The 22,844-nt window shown below is 42.9% G+C and overlaps 1 protein-coding gene across 1 annotated transcript in view; it reads right to left on the minus strand.

Annotated features, from left to right (window-relative positions):
* TRPM8 (transient receptor potential cation channel subfamily M member 8) overlaps window positions 1-22,844 on the minus strand; it is a 122,888-nt gene that overhangs the window by 20,497 nt on the left and 79,547 nt on the right. The window contains exons 19-23 of the mRNA XM_044304234.1: window positions 17,566-17,707; window positions 9,070-9,241; window positions 8,789-8,966; window positions 6,911-7,101; window positions 1,686-1,782 (exon numbers count right to left, since the gene is read on the minus strand). Of these exons, the coding sequence (XP_044160169.1) occupies window positions 1,686-1,782; window positions 6,911-7,101; window positions 8,789-8,966; window positions 9,070-9,241; window positions 17,566-17,707 (780 nt within the window). The remainder of the gene's footprint in view (window positions 1-1,685; window positions 1,783-6,910; window positions 7,102-8,788; window positions 8,967-9,069; window positions 9,242-17,565; window positions 17,708-22,844) is intronic.

The following is a 22,844-nucleotide window of genomic DNA, read 5'->3' on the forward strand; positions in this document are numbered from 1 at the left end:
TTCCTCTTCTTTTAATGGTTGACTTGTTTTCTGGTATGTTATTAATGATTATATTTGTACTTGAACCCCCTGATTGTAAAGTGTTGCGGAATATGTCGGTGCTATATGAATAAAGATTATAATTATTGTAATAACTTTCTACCCCAAAACATAAGACTCTCCTACCATAAAGACTTTAAAAAGCAACATGAAAACACAACTCTTTAAAAAAGCCTACAACCTACAATAACCTGGTTTCCACTACAGAACTGAAGAAGCAGATTCTACCCTCACCTATATTCATTCTCCTTTCCTTTGTAGATTGGAAGTCCTCTTGGGGAGAGCCCTCTCTCAATTTTCCAAATGCCCTCTGTTCCAGTGCTCTGGCTCCCTTTCCCACTAATACCACTGTAGATAATAGTCTTTGTCTAGTTGAGAAGTTGACCAGAACTGTTTAACGTTTAATGGCTATATGCAGCTCAAATTAGGTTTATGTGCAAGCCTATGTACAACCAAACTGAAAGGGATCTTTAAAAGCCTGGGACTATTGTCAGCTGATTCCGCCATTTTCAGGAGCACCAGCTGACAATCTAATGTGTATGAGGAATTCGCCGAATTCTGCTGAGCAGACGCAGAATTATGCAAGGGTTTATGTGGAATTTGTGTAGTGGCGATTGGGAGTTATTGGGGCTCGTGGTAGGGGTGCTGGAAGCTTTATGAGCGAAACAATATAGCACTCACCAAATAAAATATTCTGCAATAGCTCCCCACGATTGATATGTTATCCATGCCATAAGTGGAGAGAGCTACACGGTGTGGTGATACATAGTATCCAAGAATACAACACACTGATGGTAATATATATCTCCATATTGGATAACAGCGTTTGTGTGTGACAGAAGGGTGGCTGTGTGATGAATACTTAAAAAAGACAGTAGCCGCTCTCCTGCACTCAGCCCGATTTAGGTATTTTGGCGGGTAGCCATGTTTTCAATGATAACAAAAATAAAATAGGTATTACATGTTTTTCTTCAGGCTGTAAGTTCTAAACCTGTTATAGTTATGAGTGATGAGCAGCAGGGGCAATATTCGAATTCGCGAGATTTTGCAAATATTTTGTAGAATATTTGTCATATATTTGAGAATTTCAGATTATATTCTTGATTGCGAAAATCGGCAATGTAATATTTGCGTAATGCGCGCAAAATACAGGCGTTGGTCACTTATGCTCCATTTTTCAAGCTGATATAAGTTTCCTGAGACTGGAGAAAATGGTTGGCATGGCAGAACATTAGAATAGCTTTATATGCAGATAGAGGGCTCCAATATGTTTGCGCTTGCGAATTTTCAGCAATAGTAAGGGGTAGACAACTTTTCTATTGGTTGCTAGGGATGTTGCTAAGCTGTGACAAAGCCTTCTCATTGGCCCACAAGCTAGAAGAAGGGAGGGATGATCACCCCATGTGTACTGTGTTAAAAAACAAAAAGAACAAAAACAAAACAAACAAAAAGAATATTTGATATAGCGCTATATGCTAAATATTCGCGATTAAAATTTGCTATTCGAATATTCGTGCTCAACTCTAATAGTTAACAAGATTTTTATGGTGATCACTTCAGACTGATTATCTCCTACTAGTGTTAATATTTTTCCCTTACAATCCCACATCAAAACCCGCACAGATATTCATGTAGAGGGCACTTACTCCATTTTGTTGTGTGTCTGGCTGATCAGTTTCACCAAATAATTCTCCTTCATCACAGCCTCCCAAGCCAATGTCTCGATATCATCCTTCTTATGGCCTAGAAACACAACCAATACATAACACTTAGGGACACCTGATAAAACAGTTAGGCCGCTTTCATACGAGCGAGTTTTCCGCTCGGGTGCGATGCATTATATGAACGCATAGCACCCGCACTGATCCTGACCCATTCATTTCAATGGGTCTGTGTACATTTTTTTTTTCACGCATCAGTTCTGCGTTGTGTCAAATAAAACTGCATGTTCTATATTCTAACTTTTTCACCCAGCCCTGGCACCATAGAAGTGAATGGGGCTTCAGTGAAAAACGTCCAGATGCGATGTGGTTTTCACTGATGGTTGCCAAGAGATGTTGATTGTAAACCTTCAGTTTTTTATCACGCGCGTGAAAAATGCATCAAAACACATTGCACCCTATCTGAAAAAACTGAACTGAATGCAATCGAAGACAAAACTGACTGAGCATGCTTGCAAAATGTGCGAGTTTCGCTAAACGCATCCTGACCTAATCAGTCACGCTCGTGTGAAAGAGGCCTTACTGGAAGGAACATTGGGGGGAATTTATCAAGCCCTGAACTCCTGATTTCTACCTTCAAAAAGTCTCCCTATAAGGCCCCTTTCACACGGGCGAGATTTCCGTGCGGGTGCGATGCGTGAGTTGAACGCACTGCACCCGCACTGAATCCTGACCCATTCATTTCTATGGGGCTGTTCACATGAGCGGTGATTTTCACGCATCACTTATGCGTTGCGTGAAAATCGCAGCATGTTCTATATTCTGCGTTTTTCACGTAACGCAGGCCCCATAGAAATGAATGGGGTTGCGTGAAAATCGCAAGCATCCGCAAGCAAGTGCGGATGCGGTGCGATTTTCACGCATGGGTTCTAGGTGACAGTCTATTCACTGTATTATTTTCCCTTATAACATGGTTATAAGGGAAAATAATAGCATTCCGACTACAGAATGCTTAGTATAATGGTGCTGGGAGGGTTAAAAAAAAAAAAAAAGTTAACTCACCTTATCCCCATGATCGCCTAGTTCCCGGTCGGTCTCTTCTTTAGCTGTGGCTAAAGGACCTTTGGTGATGTCAGATCACATGCTCCATCACCATGGTGATGGACCATGTGATTGGAGCATGTGATCTGACATCACCAAAGGTCATTCAGCCCAAGCCCACAGCTAGAGAAGAGACCGACCGGGAACTACACGATCTTGGGGATAAGGTGAGTTAACGTTTTTATTTTTTTTAACCCTTCCAGCACTATTATACTAAGCATTCTGTATTCAGAATGCTATTATTTTCCCTTATAACCATGTTATAAGGGAAAATAATAGAATCTTCAGAACATCAATCCCAAGCCCGAACTGCTGTGAAGAAGTTCGGGTTTGGGTACCAAACATGCGCGATTTTTCTCACGCGAGTGCAAAACGCATGACAATGTTTTGCACTCGCGCGGAAAAATCGCGGGTGTTTCCGCAACGCACCCGCACATTTTTCCGCAACGCCCGTGTGAAACCAGCCTAATGCTTTGTGACTTTTTGGGATGATTTACACAAAAAAAAAAAAATTTCTATCTTTTATATTTTTACACCACTCACTCAAGTTTAGAAAAGTGGGTGGAAAAGTGGCAGTGGTTAATCTGTCCAAGGCCAAATTAACATTGGGGCACTTGGCTCTGCTATGTACCTGTACTGGTGGGGGTGGGGGGGCTTAGTTACCGGAACGATTTAGGCTACTTTCACACTGGCGTTTTGAATTCCGTTTGTGAGATCCGTTTCAGGGATCTCACAAACGGTTCAAAACGGATCAGTTCAGCCCCAATGCATTCTGAATGGATAAGGATCAGTTTGGCTCCGTTCCGCCTCCATTCCGCTCTGGATGTGGACACCAAAACGCTGCTTGCAGCGTTTTGGTGTCTGCCTGGCGATGCGGAGCCAAACAGATCCGTCCTGACTTACAATGTAAGTCAATGGGGACGGATCCGTTTTCACTGACACAATATGGTGCAGTTGAAAACGGATCCGTCCCCCATTGACTTTCAATGTAAGTCAGGACGGATACGTTTTGACTTAGACTTTTTTTAAAAAGAATAATGCAATCGGATCCGTACTGAATGGATACAAGCGTTTGCATTATAGGTGCGGATCCGTCTGGGCAGATACAAGACGGATCCGCACCTAACGCAGGTGTGAAAGTAGCCTTACCAAGGTTCTGTGACCCCTGCACTCAATTGTGTCTGCATCCACAGAACACAGCTACAGTTGAGCACCTGGCAGCATTGGCAGGACAAGGGAACAATTTGTTCCCTGGCCCACCATTCTGGTGCTTTTCTGTGATATAGGCAGTGAGATGACATCATTGCACCGACTGCAATTTTCAACAGAGGCAGACCCACCTGAAGAAGTCAGGCCTGCATTGCTGCAGTTTGTAAGTAGGTATCTATGTAGAAGTTTTTATAGTATATCTATAGTACAAGCTTGCCATGTCTCCTGGAACCTCCAAGACCTCCGGAGCTCCCTGAGGAGGTGGTAAATCCCCCACTCAGGGCATGGAGAATACATCATGAAAGGGAAGGGGGCCTACATGAAATGGGGTGGGTTCTCAGAAGGGGCATGTCTACACCTGTAGAAATTTGATGGAGCACTTAACATGTTGCACTCTCCTCCCATTGACAGGCTAACTTGTTCATGTTGGCACATAAGCTACAGTGCACACTGCACTGAAAAGTCCTCATGGTTTACTCCAAAGCAGTGTACGAGTCTTACTAAATGTCCTCCAGTATGTAGTGGAGGAGGGCTTCATGTTATTTGGGGGCCCCCAATGAATGGAATGCCCCATACTCCTAGAACCCTTAATTTGTCCGTGAGCCTGTCAAGCTGATTTAGGCCAGATTTATCCACTGCAAGTTTGTAAAAAGTTGATTTTTTTTTTTGCAATTTGGGATTGGATAGAAAGTGGAGTAACAGCTCAAAACAGAAGTGTTAGGGCACACGGCCGTCAGTGTTTTGAGGTCCGCAAATTGCGGATCTGCAAAATACGGATCCAGGCTGTGAGCATGGCTTTTTTTTTATAGAACAACACTATTGTTGTCCGCAAAATGGACAAGAATAGGGCATGTTTTATTTTTTTGCGGTGCCGCGGAACAGACTTACTTGAGATAAGTGGGTTCACATCCAATCCGCAACATCTGATATATTTGGCCCAAATTATTGCAACACAGGCTTCTGAAAAACTGACTTCCCATCATGATAAATCTGTCCCCTTAATGTTTTACATATCCGAGTCAGAAATAACTTGCCTTGCTAGAATATTGTTTGGACATTGCTACTCATACAATATTCTCGTGTGGAGGGTAAGGCTACTTTCACACTAGCGTTTTTGCTGGATCCGGCAGGGTTCAGCAAAACTACTTCCATTACTGATAATACAACCGCCTGCATCCGTTATGAACGGATCCGGTTGTATTATCTTTAACATTGCAAAGACGGATCAGTCATTAACACCATTGAAAGTCAATGGGGGACAAATTAGTTTTCTATTGTGTCAGATTGTGTCAGAGAAAACGGATTCGTCCCCATTGACTTGCATTGTGGGTCATGACGGATTCATCTTGCTCGGCATCTCCTGTATGAGAATGTAATGGAATGCATTTTGGAGCGTTCTGTTCAGTTACGTTTTGTCCCCCATTGATTTTTTATTTTTTATATAAAAGTCCCAGTAGACATATGAATGCACAATATCCTTAAAGGGAGTCTGTCACCACAATTTGCCCTTATTGACCACTTACATAGCACTATAGCATAACTATAGATCAGTCAAATGGTACCTTTGTCTTTTTGTCTGGATGCTCACCAGGGGCAAAAACAGAGTTTTATTCATATGTAACCCCTCCCCAGCCTGTTGCTTGGCCCGCCCTGTAAGCCTCTTACGTCATCCAGTGTACTGGCCGATATCCCACCTGCGCATGCGCACTGCATGGAATGATGCTGCTGCCCACAATAGTCATCACAGTGCACAACAGGCTGGGGAGGGGTTATGTGAGAAGAAGGAAGAGCGGCCTGGGCACTTACAGCCCGAACGCCGCCCCTCGGCACTTGCGAGCCCTCATTTACATATGAATAAAACTCAGTTTCTGCCCCTGGTGAACATCCAGACAAAAAGACAAAGGTATCATTTGACTGATCTATAGTTATGCTACAGCGCTATGTAAGTGGTCTATAAGGGCAAATTGTGGTGACAGACTCCCTTTAAATGTACAATGCACATAAAAGAGAAATTAGGCTATAGTATGTTCACATCTGCATGTATTACAAAAACTGTAACCTGTACCGGATCTGTCATGTAATTGGTTCAAAAAGTGTCTGACAAACCCAATTGACTGGGTCCGTGAGAGTTTCGTCAAGGCTTCCAATATTTGGGCACCAAGAATAGTCCTGCATGCTGTGCTATTTTGCCATCAAAAGTGATGGAAACCTTGACCGAAGACCCACAGAGGCTATCAATACAGATGTCAAAAGAGCCTTACTCATGATTTTGGAAGCCATGATTATACAAATGTACACAAAAACCCACTGAGCAGATTTAAAGGGGTTGTCCACGTATTTAATACTGATGACCAGTAGGTCATCATTATGTGATTGATAGGGGTCTGACGCCATTGCTTCATTCTGGAGAAAAAGTACCTTTAATCCATATGCAAATCAGTAGTTAAGTGCACCGAGGGCAGAGCACAAGCCACTCTGTGCATCCTTCCTCCTCCTGCTTCCTCTGCCAGTCCTCCCCTCTCCTTATTGATTGACAGGGCCAGGCGTAGGTTTATGCAATAACCTGGTCATGTCAATCAAAAAGGAGATGGAGGAAGCAGGAGGAGCAAGGTAGCCCAGAGTGGCTTGGGCCCACCCTTGGTGCACTCAACTGCTTATTTGCATATGGATTTAAAGTTTTTTTCCCTTTAGAATGAAGAAACAGATCACTAGGTGAAAGGTATCATTACCATCAGCTGAACTACAAGGCATTGTGCCTGGTTTATCAGTGAATTTCCTGGTAACAGAATCCCGTTAACCTGGCATGCCCCTTTTTTTCAGTGATATGTGTTAACCTAGAGGCTTAATGACCAATGCCTGTGCAAATTGTCCTGGGGGCTGTGCAGCGTTTACTGACTTACAGCAAGGTGCAGCCTCCGCTTCTTGTTGTTTGCAACAACAACTGAACATCTTCTTCAGTACCATGAAGAAATAAGCAAAGATCACAAAGGGAAAGGGAATGGTCAATCTGTTACAATATTCCTGAATCAGGAAATATCGCTGGAACTTCCAGACTTGGTCATTGTTTTCTTGAACTGATCCCACCGTGTACCTGGCATGGAAAAAATGTATTACTACCAATGCTAGTAGTCACAAAAACACTACATGTAAAGATGATTTCCACCCACAACATAAACTTGGCCATTTGTCAGTAAATCAGGACGTACACCGGTAATGGAAGTGATACTTACAGAGATATCTAATTTCTTGAGGTGGCTATTTTTTCAAAAGTGACGAGAGGTACAGACATAATCGTTGTCACCTTTCAATTATTTTATCTGAAGGTAAGACATTGCTTTGCCGGTAATATGATAACCTGTCCTTTCTCAGAAGTTCATGTAAAGGTGACAACCAATACGGCTGCACCTCCTGTAAAGATCTTTTAGTAAAACAAAGGTAATAGAGGTGGAGATCCTCTTTGTGCCATAGGTTCAGGAGGAACAGAGCAGAGGATGGGAGTGCTAGTAGCTCTGGCTGTAATAATTTTTCACAATGGCAGTCCCCACACCGATGCTCCCAAGGACCAGGGCAGTGACAGGAGGGCACTGAGCCAAGATGCAGGCACTATACATAGGAGATGCCGCCTATTAATAGTGCCTGCATCTTGGCTCAGTGTTTTTTGCACTCTACATCTAAGGGCTTTCTATTTAGAAAGGGCATGCTGACCACTGTTTATTCCCATATCGGGTCTGTTCCATGACGGATCAACCTTTTGTTGGGGAAACGCAAGCTTCGGGACTTTTGATTGGGACAACTATTGTTTTTGAAATAAGTAAACACAAAGGATCCAGTAAAAGCTTAGCCACTGAGAGGTGGGGGTCGCCCTTTTCAGGGAGGGTGTTCTGCCTGTAGACAGGGATAGTTTGAAGAACATCCTAGGCAGGGGCGGACTGGAAAAAATACTAAAAGTGGCCCCACTTTGTAGTTGGGTCCAAACTGATGGAAGGCAGGGCCAACAATACCATATTGTGGCACATTATACCATCCCAACATTGCCAAATACCACAAACCATCACAAAATACATCTCCAAAAACTTCTACTGGCTGGCCGTGAGGAGGGCCCAGGGGGCCTCCTGGGCATCAGCCCACCGGGAAATTTCGCTGTAAGGTCTATGGCCAATCCGCCCCTGATCCTAGGGACAGGAGAGCATGGTCTCGATTATCAAAGACAAGATTACCGCCACCGTAATTGGTTTCTCAACTGTGAGTAAGAAGGACCATAAACAGCTTGGTCCCATCTATGAGTATCCTGTATCTATCACCTGTATTTCTTTATACTATATGTTACAAGGTTTTAGTTTTTAAGGTGAAGCATTAAAAGTTGAATATTAATTTATTACAATAGGGAGGTTTTTTCTTTTAGTTTTTTCTGATTACATAGGTACATCTTCTCATTAGAGTAAATTGTAAATATAATAGCATAATATATCAGAAGACCCACATTATACCAAAAATCCACCATAATGTTATTTCCCACAAAATGGTACAATGTTATTGTACCTTTCTGGGCCTCCCCCGACCTCTCTGGACTCCATAGCAAATGTTATAGCTATTATTACACCCCTGACTTTAAGGGGAATTAAAGTCAGACAAGGTCCATCAATATGGAAATTTGGAAAATGCTTTCAATAAGCCAACTTGTTTCTTGGAAACACAACCCACCCTCCCCCTCCCCCCCCCCCCCCCCCAAAAAAAAAACACACAAAAAAACACGGATAAGTATGTTTTTCTTTACTCACCCAAACATAGCAATGAGCAGATTAACAAGTAAGATATTGGTAGACAGCATGTAGATACAGACTAGAGGAATTGTGATCCACTCTGGAAATCTTGGATGGTTGTCATTGTCCAGTTCTACACACAGAGGTTTAGATTCATTCCCATTAATCGTGCAGTGATCAAAATCAATAGTGGTGCCTAGATGCAAAGATGGGATTAATGACAGTAACGATAATCACTTTTTTTTTTTCTATACTGCATACATACAAAGGTAGGAAACTGAGGTATCTACAATAATTACCATCTACATCCGCAATGTACTGTCCGAACACGGCGAGGTATGGCTCATAAATAACAGAACGGAAAATCCATTCCCAGCGATGCTCATTCAATCTCAAGATTCCTTGCCGAGCAACCCCGAATGCAATCACCCAAACAGCAAAAAGGAAGAGGAAAAAGAAAACGTCGATAAGCTGGAAAAAAAAATTAAGAAGAAAATATAAGGTACAGCAATTAAAATAAAAACAAAAAAATCGGGTTCACCCACAGTCAAAGGTCTAAAGCAGTGGTCCTCCACCTTTCATACCCCAATAGCCACATTCGGCACTGAGAGATGATTGTGAGCCACATTCAACATGACCATGGCACACATGTCCTATTCTAATTAATAGGACTTATGCACTAAGCTTGCCAGATATTACATCAGCAACTATCCCACCTAGTGCGCAGTAGAGTATCTCTGTACTCTAATGTCACATATAGCTTTTATCTGCGATTGTGCAGCTTATGAATGTGAAGGAAACTAGTGTGGATGCTGTACATTTCAATAGAAGGCTCTGATGAATGGGTTGCATCCCCTGCTACTCCATCGGTTGCCATTTTCAAAACATAATAGACAAAAAGGACTGCCTGACTGATAGCCCCCCTCCACTACAACTCTTACAATTACACCTTCCTTGCACAACCCAATCACCACATATATTTATTAACAAGTACCAGTACGCCACATCACTAAACTGATTAAGGACTCTGGCGCCTCTAAACTGACTGAGGGGACTCAGGGAGGGCCCCCTCACCCGCTCAGTTATTGACAGTGTGGGAGTGTATAGGCGATGGTGGAGGAGGACACACCCTAAGTCCCCTTAGGCTACTTTCACACTTGCGTTGTTAATTTCAGTATTGAGATCTGGCAGAGGATCTCAATACCAGAATTAAACGGATCTGTTTCGATTTTGCAAATCAGGATGCAGTTGTGTGAAATCAAAACGGAAAAACAGATCCGTCACTAAATACCTTGAAAGTCAATGAGTAACAGATCCGTTTTTTTTTTAGGCTCCCCAAAAAAAGCATCCGTCACCATTGACTTACATAGTTTTCAGTGCCGGATCCGTTTTTATGACTGGACACAAAACTGCAGCTTGCATCGGTTTTGTGTCCGGTCACAAAACGGAGTGCTGCCGGAATGGAAGATGATGATGCATCCTGAACTGATCTCTTTCCATTCAGAATCCATGAGGACTAAACGGAAATGTTTTTTTCCGGTATTGAGATCCTCTGCCGGATTTCAATGCCGGAAAGCAACAATGTAAGTGTGAAAGTAGCCTTAGTTCATTTAGAAGGGCCAGAGCCCGTTTGGTGATATGGAGAGCTTGCTCATTTTATACCTAATCTCAGTTTACTTTTCATAACATTTTTAGTACATTTTACCTGAGTCCCATTGTCACACACACATCTTTGGGCCTCCCTCACTCTCACTCACTCTGCGCTGGATCCTATCACTCAGGAGAGACAGGTTAGCGTCAGTGCAAGCCACACAGCAGGGTCTCACAAGCCATATGTGGTACATGAGCTACGGCTTGGGGACCACTAGTCTAAGGGGTAATGTTATTTGGAATCACTTAGGCCCTAACCTCTTTTGTGCTACAATAATCTAGTCCTGTTGCCAACCAATTCGTAGAACCATGAGTGTACTCACAGCAGCTGCCATGTCCCTTTCCTCTACTTTTCTTGGCAGGCTGCACCCTATTTGCTAACCAGCAGGGGGGATAATAAGCCAAGAAAAACAGAATTTGAAATCTGTGGTCCATCCTAAAGCATAATCGGACTGACACAAAATATTAACCCTTTCATGTACCTAAAAGTAACTCTATATCCCAGGTGTGTAAGAAATTTATGGAACAGTTTCACAAGTAGAGATATCTCCATTCCCAGCATTTCAGATGCCACAGTCAATAGTGACTGCGCACATGAGGGGGCTGCGCTTCTGATCGCCACCTCACTCATTGAAATCACAAAGTATCAATCAGCTGTCATGGCAGCCAGGTTCTGTCTGAAGGATGTAATAGAATATTGGCAAAATCGCAATTCACACCAATACAGTAGGCCACTAAAGGGACTTAAGGGGACTAAAAAAAGTAAAAAAATCAGTTGAAAAGAGTTTTGAAAATATTTTTCCAAATATCTAATTGATATCACTGCATCAAAAAAAATTCCAATTTACTAAAATATTATGGTATTTATCCTGCATTGTTTGCTAACCAGCATGGGGGATAACGAGCCAAGAAAAACTGAATTTGAAATCTGTGGTCCATCCTAAAGCATAATCGGACTGACACAAAATATTAACCCTTTCATGTACCTAAAAGTAACTCTATGTCCCAGGTGTGTAAGGAATTTTTGGAACAGTTTCACAAGTACAGATATCTCCATTCCCAGCATTTCAGATGCCACAGTCAATAGTGACTGCACACATGAGGGGGCTGCTCTTCTGATCGCCACCTCACTCATTGAAATCACAAGGTATCAATCAGCAGTCATGGCAGCCAGGTTCTTTCTGAAGGATGTAATAGAATACTGGCAAAATCGCAATTCACACCAATACAGAAGTCCCCTAAAGGGACTTAAGGGGACTAAAAAAAAAAGTTAAAAAAGCTTTTTTTTCCCAATTTACTAAAATATTATGGCATTTATCCTGCATTGGAAACTTCATAAAACAAAACAAAACCAAAATTGCTGGCCCTAAAAATTTAAATAAAAAATGGTAAAAAAGTTGCATGATCCTCAAAATTATACCATTAAGAACAAAAGCTGATACCGCAAAAAAGAGCCCTCACACACCTCCATTGGTGGACAAATTTTTTAAAAAGTTATTAGTTACAATGGCAGAATTGCGTGTTTTTTCCACCAAACAAAAACGTATACGGTATTTGTTTTGCCATTAAACTGTGCAAAATAAATAGAAATAAGTCACAGGGGCCTGGTGGGATACACCCAAAGCTATTAAAAGAGCTTAGCAGTGAACTAGCAAAACCATTAACAGATTTATTTAACCAATCACTGGTAACAGGAGTCATCCCAGTAGATTGTAAATTTGCAAATGTTGTGCCCATTCACAAGAAAGGTAGTAGGGAGGAATCGGGCAACTATAGGCCAGTAAGCCTGACATCAATAGTGGGGAAATTAATGGAAACCATACTTAAGGAGAGGATTGTGGAACATCTAAGATCCCATGGATTGAAAGATGAAAAACAGCATGGGTTTACTTCAGGGAGATCATGCCAAACTAATAATATATGGCGGAGGTGCAGTAGTAAGGCTTTTGATACTGTCCCACATAAAAGGCTTATCAATAAATTGCAGTCTTTGAGCTTGGACTCCCATATTGTTGAATGGATTAGGCAGTGGCTGATGGATAGACAACAGAGGATTGTAGTCAATAGAGTATATTCAGACCATGGTCTTGTTACCAGTGGGGTACCTCAGGGATCTGTTCTGGGACCCATATTGTTTAATATCTTTATCAGCGAAATTGCAGAAGGCCTCGATGGTAAGGTGTGTCTTTTTGCTGATGACACAAAGATTTGTAACAGGGTTGATGTTCCTGGAGGGATACACCAAATGGAAAAGGATTTAGGAAAACTAGAGGAATGGTCAAAAATCTGGCAACTAAAATTGAATGTTGCTAAGTGCAAGATAATGCACCTGGGGCGTAAAAACCCAAGAGCAGAATATAAAATCAGTGATACAGTCCTAACCTCAGTATCTGAGGAAAGGTATTTAGGGGTCATTATTTCAGAAGACTTAAAGGTAGGCAGACAATGTCATAGATCAGCAGAAAATGCTAGCAGAATGCTCGGGTGTATAGGGAGAGGCATTACCAGTAGAAAGAGGGAGGTGCTCATGCCGCTCTACAGAGCACTAGTGAGATCTCATTTGGAGTATTGTGCTCTGTACTGGAGACCATATCTCCAGAAGGATATTGATACTTTGGAGAGAGTTCAGAGAAGAGCTACTAAACTAGTACATGGATTGCAGGATAAAACTTACCAGGAAAGATTAAAGGACCTTAACATGTATAGCTTGGAAGAAAGATGAGACAGAGGGGATATGATAGAAACTTTTAAATACATAAAGGGAATCAACAAGGTAAAAGAGGAAAGAATATTTAAAAGAAGAAAAACTGCTACAAGAGAAAATGGTTTTAAATTAGAGGGGCAAAGGTTTAAAAGTAATATCAGGAAGTATTACTTTACTGAGAGAGTAGTGGATGCATGGAATAGCCATCCTGTAGAAGTGGTAGCTGCAAATACAGTGAAGGAGTTTAAGCATGCATGGGATAGGCATAAGGCCATCCTTCATATAAGATAGGGCCAAGGGCTATTCATAGTATTCAGTATATTGGGAAGACTAGATGGGCCAAATGGTTCTTATCTGCCGACACATTCTATGTTCAATGTTCTATGTACAAATGATGCAAAAGTGCAAAAACATGCCCTGATATGAGTATATCAACTATATAAAAAAAATGAATAAAATGATGGCCCTTGGAAGTCGAGGAGGAAAAATCTAAAACATAATTTTCAAAATTGTATCTTGAAGGGGTTAAAAGAACTTGTTTTGCATGTTTTTTAGCTAGTGCTTCCCATTTATGGGAAATGCATATTAAATTGCTCTTTAAAATTATGTATAAACCTTCATTAATAATTCTGACAACCCCTTTTGAAATTAAGCCAATATGGTAATCAACGGGTCCAACCCCCTGAAACTCCTGGCTGGATCACATGGTTCTTGAAGACACATCACCACTGAGGCCAGCCATTGGCTGTAACAGTGCACGTGACTCTACTCATCTGGAAGTTTACAGACTGGGAGTGGGAGCCCAATAAATAGAGCCAAGGATCCAGGGAGCCATAACAGAGTATGGATTTATCCACAGGTACCACGGGCTGGGGTGGACTTTATTTTAAAAGCATACCTACACTTTCTGGTGACATAAAAATAAGCCAATGGTAAAATAAGTGTGTGTGATAAGGAGTAGTATTATTTTTGGTCATTAGATGACTTGCATCTACTATTTTTAGTAGTTCTGGCCTCTGCACTGTAGGTTCCATCTATAATTCTTAGTTCCCTCTGAGCTAATGGACAGAGACTGACTGCTAAGATGTCTCCCATACACAACACAAAGATAGGGGAAGATTCAGCTCCATAACTCTCACTCAGAGGTACCATTAAAGTCGTTATAGACAAGTACCGTAATGGACAGTACTGATGTGAATAAAACACTTGGGGTCAGATATAACACCTCATATTAGCTGCTGAAGCATGTCAGTGTTTCCCTGCCTCAGCCCCTGTCACTGAAGATCACTCCTCCACCTCCCCTCTCCATAGGCTTCTATCTGCAGCAGCAGTAATCTGATTCTTCAGTAAGGCTGCAGTCTGTCCTGGTCTCTGAAGACCGATTTAGCAGTGAATATTAGGCTGGGTTCACACGGGCGTCATGTTTTGGCTCAGGATGCGTCCCGGGTGCATTACGCGAGTTGGTACGCAATTTCAGTCAGTTTTGACAGCGATTGCGTTCAGTTGTTCAGTTTTTATCGTGCGGGTGCAATGCGTTTTGCACGCGCGTGATAAAAAACTGAATGTAGTACCCAGACCTGAACCTCTTCACTGAATTTCAGGTTTGGGTTCAAGGTTGTGTAGATGTAATTATTTTCCCTTATAACATGGTTATAAGGGACAATAATAGCATTCTTTAATACAGAATGCTTAGTAGAAGGTCAATGGAGGGTTAAAAAATAAAAAAAAATTTTACTCACCTCCTCCAATGTGGGCCCATTGTTGACCTAGTAGGCTTTAATGATCACCTTAGATGATCACAAAGAAAATTAATGTTTTTTCTATGCAAAATTATCCAGCCGATCGCTTTTGGTCTGTTCACAATGAAGCAACGACCTTATCATCTGGGGTGTGCCAACATTGCCATTGCCAACACACTCATAGAGGTGGTCGCTTCATTGTGATACGCAAGCCCCTCCACCACAACAAGGTAACGATCATGAAGGGGAATTGACACATGTATGTGCCTTTTTTTTTTTGGTTTTTGAAGCCACAGTGCAGCACCAGAGGCTAGAAAAATTAGGCATGTACACATGCCTAAAAAATTAGGTATTGTTGCAGGCGCTGCTGTAGCAGCGGCCAGAAAAATTGATGTTTCCCAGGCAGAAAGTGCCCTAAAACATTGCGGCTTGAACCCTAGTTGGTGGCGGATAAGTCACGCAAGTCATCCAGAGGCATTCAGAGATAAAATACAGAAGCGTGGACCATTTTTAGCCCAAGGCAGCTCATCTCATCAGGCCATTTTTAGTCGAATGTATCGCCCACTGTCAGTCCCTTCGGGATCCATCCCTCATTCATCTTAATAAAGGTGAGGTAATCTAGACTTTTTTGACCTAGGCGACTTCTCTTCTCAGTGACAATACCTCCTGCTGCACTGAAGGTCCTTTCTGACAGGACACTTGAAGCGGGGCAGGCCAGAAGTTCTATCGCAAATTGGGATAGCTCAGGCCACAGGTCAAGCCTGCACACCCAGTAGTGAAGGGGTTCATCGCTCCTCAGAGTGTCGATATCTGCAGTTAAGGTGAGGTAGTCTGCTACCTGTCGGTTGAGTCATTCTCTGAGGGTGGACCCCGAAGGGCTGTGGCGATGCGTAGGACTTAAAAGGCTCTGCATGTCCTCCATCAACAACACGTCTGTAAAGTGTCCTGTCTTTGCCGGCGTAGTCGTGGGAGGAGGAGGATTACTTTCACCTCTTCCCCTGTTAGATTCCCATTGTGCTGTGACATCACCCTTATACGCTGTGTAAAGCATACTTTTTAATTTATTTCGGAACTGCTGCATCCTTTCCGACTTCTGGTAATTCGGTAATATTTCAGGCACTTTCTGCTTATACCGGGAGTCTAGTAGCGTGGCCACCCAGTACAGGTCATTCTCCTTCAGCCTTTTTATACGAGGGTCCCTCAACAGGCACGGCAGCATGAAAGACCCCATTTGCACAAGGTTGGATGCCGACAGGGCCGGACTGGCCCCTGGGGCCGCTTTAAGATGTGCCTGCACTTTTTCGGCGGCCGGCGGGCCGAATCCGAAAGCTCTGATTTCCCTATTAAATCAGCAGCAGCTACACTGTCCCTCCTCTCACTAAGAATGCAGCTTCCGAATGAATCTAAAATGGATGCTGTCCAGGAGGTGGGAGGGTCTGGGAGGGATGGTCTGCTGCTGATGATTGGCTGGAATGTGTCTGCTGACTGTGAGGTACAGGGTCATTAGGAACCCAGCTCTAAGTTGAAATCGCAATGCGATTACAACTTAGATCTGAGTTCCTAATGGTTGTATTGCTAGAATTGATGAATATAACGACTATAGCACTATATTCTCAATCTTCGTTATATTCTAGCAATACAAAAACCATTAGGAACCCAGCTCTAAGTTGAATTCGCAATGCAATTAATATAACCTGTATTAATCGCATTGCGAGTACAACTTAGTCAAATTTGTGACACTGCAGCTTCTGAATGAATCTAAAATGGATGCTGTCCTGGAGGTGGGCGGGTCTGCTGCTGATTGGCTGGAATGTGTCTGCTGACTGTGAGGTACAGGGTCAAAGTTTACACAATGATGACGAATAGGGGGCAGACCGAACATCGCATATGTTCGCCCGCCGCGGCGAACGCGAACAAGCTATGTTCACCGGGAACTATTCACTAGTTCGGGACATCTTTAATTATTTTCCCTTATAACCATGTTACAAGGGAAAATAATACAGTGAATAGACTTTCATCTTAGCAACCATGCGTGAAAATCGCACTGTATCCGCACTTGCTTGCAGGTGCTTGAGTTTTTCACGCATCCCCATTCACTTCTATGGGCCTGCGTTGCGTGAAAAACGCACAATATAGAGCATGCTGCAATTTTCACGCAACTCACAAGTGATGTGTGAAAATCACCGCTCATGTGCACAGCCCCGTAGAAATGAATGGGTCCGGATTCAGTGCGGGTGCAATGTGTTCAACTCACGCATTGCACCCGTGCGGAATTCTTGCCCGTGTGAACCCAGCCTTAGTTTAAAAGAAACAAACAATTAGGGGGTTATTTACTACAAGAAATATGCCTAAATTAGGTGTATTTCTGATGCAGATTGCAGCACAAAGGTTATATGTGGCTAAATCTGCTGCGACTTTTCCTTGCTCATGGCAGGGAAGGGCTGGCAGGCTGGCAGGCCCCTCTCAGTCATCATTTTCTACACCTATTTTAGGCGTAGAAAATGGTCTAAATGTAAGTCAGCAAGGAAGCTAGCTTACATTTAGACTGGCGCTGGATCCGTCAAAGTTATGTAGAGGCTGGCGCCTCTTCATAACTTCGCAGATCCATCGCCAGCTATACATGGGTTATTAAGACCCATCCTAATAAATGACCCCATTAATATCTATACTATACATGTTTTATTCTGACATTTTCTTCTTACCATTCTTTGAAGCATAATAATCTTTGGTCCAAGGTTTCGACTGACAGTGAAGATGTGGATGAGGCGGACAGTGAAAATAATATAATCCAGGCAAAAAATGACCCTTCCAGTATAAAGAGAGCTGGGGCTATTGCTTTGCATTCTGGAGGGAGAGAATATAACATCAGACAGAAGAAAAGTTATGCTAAGGAACCTCTGATCCCAGCTGGTCTCACCTGTATCCAGGCTTCCAAGTCATGTAATCAGGGACCCCAGTGGAGTCAGCACCTGGGGCCTAGAAAGGACCCCACAGCTATATTTACACACAGCCTGTTTTTTGGGTACATCTAGTATTTGGTTTCCTCATGATTGTAATTACCTGAAGAGTTGGTTTAACAGGTGATTTAGTGCTCAGCGTGAATGCCATTGGCAAAAATAAAAAAAAATAACAAAAAAGTGCCAAAACATTTTTTTCTGTATCGACTCCTCAAAAACTAAATTAAGCTTAGTCTTACAAGATCATCTCTGGAAAACAAACGATATTAACAGAGTGTTTCTATGGATGGAAATACATGAATGTAAAGCAATAATAGTTCCAATGGTATAACGCAACTCTGGGGCCCACTACTATCTCCAGAATGGGCCCCCTCCCTCCTAAAGCAAAGGAGAGCACACCGTGCAAGCGTGGCCACGCTCCATTCACCACTATGGAAGTTCAGAAAATAGCTGAGCATCGGCTCAGTTATTTCCAGAAGTCCTATAGCGGTGAATGGCGAGGCGGTCGTGTGTACGAGGTGCGTTCTCCATTCACTTAGGCTTCTTTCACATTAGCGTTAGGCTTGTCCAGCAGGCTGTTCCTGCAGGGGAACAGCCTGCCAGATCCGTACTAACGCTTGCACACGTGTGCTGCCGGAAGTCCGGCCTGGACCCATTAACTATAATGGGGATGGGCGGGATATGCATGCGGCCGCAGCACGACAAATATACCGAGAGGCGGCCGGACAAAAAAGCGCAGCGTGCTGCCGGAACAGCCTGCTGTATAAGCCTGAAGCTAATGTGAAAGAAGCCTTATATGGGACTTTTGAAAATAGCTGAGCACAGTCGTTCTGCTTTTTTCGGAACTCCCAAAGTTCACAAGTCTAGAGTGCAGCTCCAGTGGATTGTTTTTCACTCATGGGGCAGTGTTCATTTCTATTTATTGATCTCTTTAGTGTTAGGGGGAATGTCTATGTAACCAGCTGGGTGGCAGAGCTATAAACTAACTAGCTGTTGTTCGGTGCGGTGCTGGAAAAAAAAAAAAGACATGCATCATGGGTTTGGTTGGATACAGCAACAGGAAGTGCTGCCTACACGATGGAAACCAACCAGAGTGATGCGTTTACATGGTGAAACGGGAATCCAAATTGAAAAGAAAAAGCTTGAGGAATATGTACATGAGGTAAGCAACTACATGAGCATATCTGTTAAAACCATAGTAAATCCCAGAAAACCCCTATTTGGGGTTTGAGGAGAATTGGAAAATAAGCAATTCCAGAAATAGGTATTGGGTTATGGAATTCACTGTGTGGTATACTGTAAATACATTGGGGGAAATTTATCATGGGGGGAATATATGAAGTCAGTTTTGCTTGAGGCTGCGCTGATGTGAATAGACTTTCATCTTAGCAACCATGCGTGAAAACGATATTAACAGAGTGTTTCTATGGATGGAAATACATGAATGTAAAGCAATAATAGTTCCAATGGTATAACGCAACTCTGGGGCCCACTACTATCTCCAGAATGGGCGCCCTCTCTCCTAAAGCATCAAACATAGCAGGTTGTTTGATAAATCTATTTTAGCCTAACACTTTTGTCTACAGGGTGGGTCATTTATATGGATACACCTTAATAAAATGGGAATGGTTGGTGATATTAACTTCCTGTTTGTGTAACATTAGTATATTAGCATATACTGTGAAGATACGAGATGTGCAGCACCTGAAACTACGGATACTGGAAGCCTGTCCTAGCATTTCTCCTGCGGTGTTGCTGTCAGTGTGTGAAGAGTGGGAGAAGAGGGTTGCATTGACAATCCAACACAATGGGCAGCACATTGAACACATTTTATAAGTGGTCAGAAACTTGTAAATAACTCATGAAAGAATAAAGTTACTTTAAAACCAAGCACACCATTGTTTTACTTGTGAAATTCCCAATAAGTTTGATGTGTCACATGACCCTCTTCCTATTGAAAAAACTAAAGTTGGATTCAAAATGGCCGACTTCAAAATGGCCGCCATGGTCACCACCCATCTTGAAAATTTTCCCCCCTCACATATACTAATGTGCCACAAACAGGAAGTTAATATCACCAACCATTCCCATTTTATTAAGGTGTATCCATATAAATGGCCCACCCTGTAGAAAAACTCCTCCAGTTTTCCTACTCCACCCTCCTACTCACATTGCAACTTTTTCTGTGGCTGTTTAACCCTTTCAGGACCAAGCCATTTTTCACCTTTCTGCCCAGGCCATTTTTAGCAAATCTGACATGTGTCACTTTATGTGGTAATAAATTTAAAACGCTTTTACTTATCCAGGCCATTCTGAGATATTTCTCTCATCACATATTGTACTTAATGACAGTGGTAAAATTGAGTGAAAAATATTCAAGTTGATGTTTTGCTTATGGATCCAAGTGGTAAATTGATGCATCTGTCTGAGTGTTCTGCTTTAACAATACAAGAAAGCATCCAGCTGGCCTATGATCTATAACTACCGCCAGATCCTAATCTATTAATGTTCCTCCACCTCAAAACTTGCAGATTTCTACTACTTAGCTGTATAACTTTATATAGGTCTACATTGGCAATAGGTGACAACTCACTCAATGAGGCAGATTAATGTAGTGCCCTGGAGTAAGGGTACTTTGGACTGTGGACATTTGCTCCTATTGCTACAGTACTATGCAAAGCCATCAACTCCCTACTGTATTGCACTTAGAAGGGTTAACTTGCACTGTGATTTCTGCTGTTGTGTGCACACCATTTCATATTGTTGCACTGCACTTATATTGATTTATTGTAATATATCCTGTTCATTTGCACTATTACACTATAACTGCACTGCACTGCACAGCCAGCTAATACTGAGACATTATAACTTTTTACCTACGCAAAGTTTTGAAGGACCAAAAAGACACACTGACCTTCTGGCTGTCTGGTTTGGCTCTGTTCTTTTTGTCTGAAGACTTGCTTATTTATTCCCATACACTTGCATTAAATCTCTGTCTAAGATAGACAGAAACTGTAAAAATGTTTGTGTTAAGGCTGTGCTTCTCCACTCCACATCTCCCATTAGAAGGTTCTATTTCAGCTAGAAACTGTATATAAGGAGAACAGTTAGAGACATTTGTTGTGTACAGCTATGGATCAGTGTTTAGTAGGAAAGACTCTGTTAGGCTACATGAGTGACCAAAGTAGATGCTGAGATGGGAATGCTGAGCCACAGACCCCGGGTTACCAGCTGTTGACCAGAGAGCCAGCTTGACAACTTTGCCACAGATGCTGGTCAACCAGCCTTTTGCCAGGGTACTAGCCTTCTAAGAGAGAGAGAGAAAGCTAGCTCAGGCCTTTCTTCAGCATCAAACCTTCTACCAGGAAGGAGACAGGAGAAGCCAGCTCAGTGCCTTACCTGTTTTGCACTTGAGTACCTTCAGTAAAGAAGCACACTGTTTACTGCAGACCCTGGCTTTCTAGACTTAATTCCCATTGAGGTTGACCATGCCTTACCACATCTTCCAGAGAGCAGGGACACATGGTGACACCTCGACAGTGTCTGGGGGACACAGTGTAGCGTTAGTTCCACCCCAATCCCGGCCACTGCACTAAGAGTGTCATACTTTACACTGTCTAACAATACAAATCACAGTCTTAATATTAGACAAGTTTACTATGCTGGTGCATGGACCTTTATAAATTTTGAGTATCCTGCACCAGATTTACACTTGAATTCTGTCTTGAGCAGCAAAAAAAATGTGCCCATGCTCCAAAAAACTGCCTAGTTTAAGATTGCACTACTTAAAAGTTGGCATAGTTTTATTCCAAATACGTACCATAATTTGGGCATTTTAAGCCATACCCCTGTCTTGATAAACCACACCCATTTTCAATTAAGCCATGCCTCTTTTTTGAGTGAGGCATAAAATACTTAGCAAACTGTAAAACAGTTGGTAAAGGCTTCCATTTCCGGCGCTGCCATGTGAAGTAGCAGCGCTCGGAGCTCCCTCTTACCACCGACTCTGTAGATCATTTTGTGGCGCAGGGAGACAGCCGTAACCCCCGAGGGACGTGAGGCGGACATTGCTTACCAGCTCCTGGACGCCGATGGACCGCTATCTCCTGCGGAGCAGCCAGATACCCACAGGTGCACAACTATCAGCCTCCCAGGACGCGGCAAAGATGGCAGCCAGCCGCTGCTGTTTCAAGATGAGAGCTCCCAGAACTTTCAGGGCGGTGTGACTCATGGGAAGCCCTGACCCTTTGGATTATAAAAAGCTGGCCATAGAAGTGGCGCTGCGCATTATGCCGGACATCCAAAAGATATTGGAGACCACCATAATGGCCTCTTTTAACTCTCTGAGGGAGGAGGTCAGCCAGACCAGCCTTCAAGTAGGAAATTTAGTAAGGGAGCTGCGCTCTCTCCAGCAGCAAGTTGGGGACTCTATTCAATCGCAACAGCATGCTTCGGACTACTTGCGCTCCAAGGTTGATGACCTAGAGAATAGGTCCCGCTGCAATAACCTGAGGGTGGTGGGAATACCTAAATCTATCAAACATCCAGAGCTCCTGGACTTATGTGAACGAGAACTGCCAGAAGCCCTCGGTCTTCATTTCTTATGCAGGGTGGAACACAGGGTAGGCCCGAACAAAGTCCTGCCCAGAGATTCTATTGCAATGTCTCCTCATAATGTAGAAGGACGACTGCGTCAAGTTATATTTAAGCTCTTGGACTTTAACGACAAGGTGGTCATGCTTCGCAGCTTTCGCAGGAGGCAGCACCTGATCTCTCTTAGAGGCCACAGAATTTTGCTCTTTGAGGACTTTTCGGCAGATTTGGCGAAAATACTTAAGGCTTTTAGCCCTATTTGTACCAAGCTTTATCATAAGAACATTCGCTTTCAACTTCTTTTTCAGGCGGTGCTGAGGATCCACCGCACCCAGGGAGGCACAGTCACTTTTCGATCCCATTCTGAGGCAGAAGAGGCCATCAGCGGGATTCTGGACTCGGAGTCGCATGACGTCGCCCTCTCTCCTCAG

Source organism: Bufo gargarizans, chromosome 8 (genome assembly GCF_014858855.1).
Source record: "Bufo gargarizans isolate SCDJY-AF-19 chromosome 8, ASM1485885v1, whole genome shotgun sequence".
In the NCBI taxonomy this organism is placed as follows: Eukaryota; Metazoa; Chordata; class Amphibia; order Anura; family Bufonidae; genus Bufo; species Bufo gargarizans.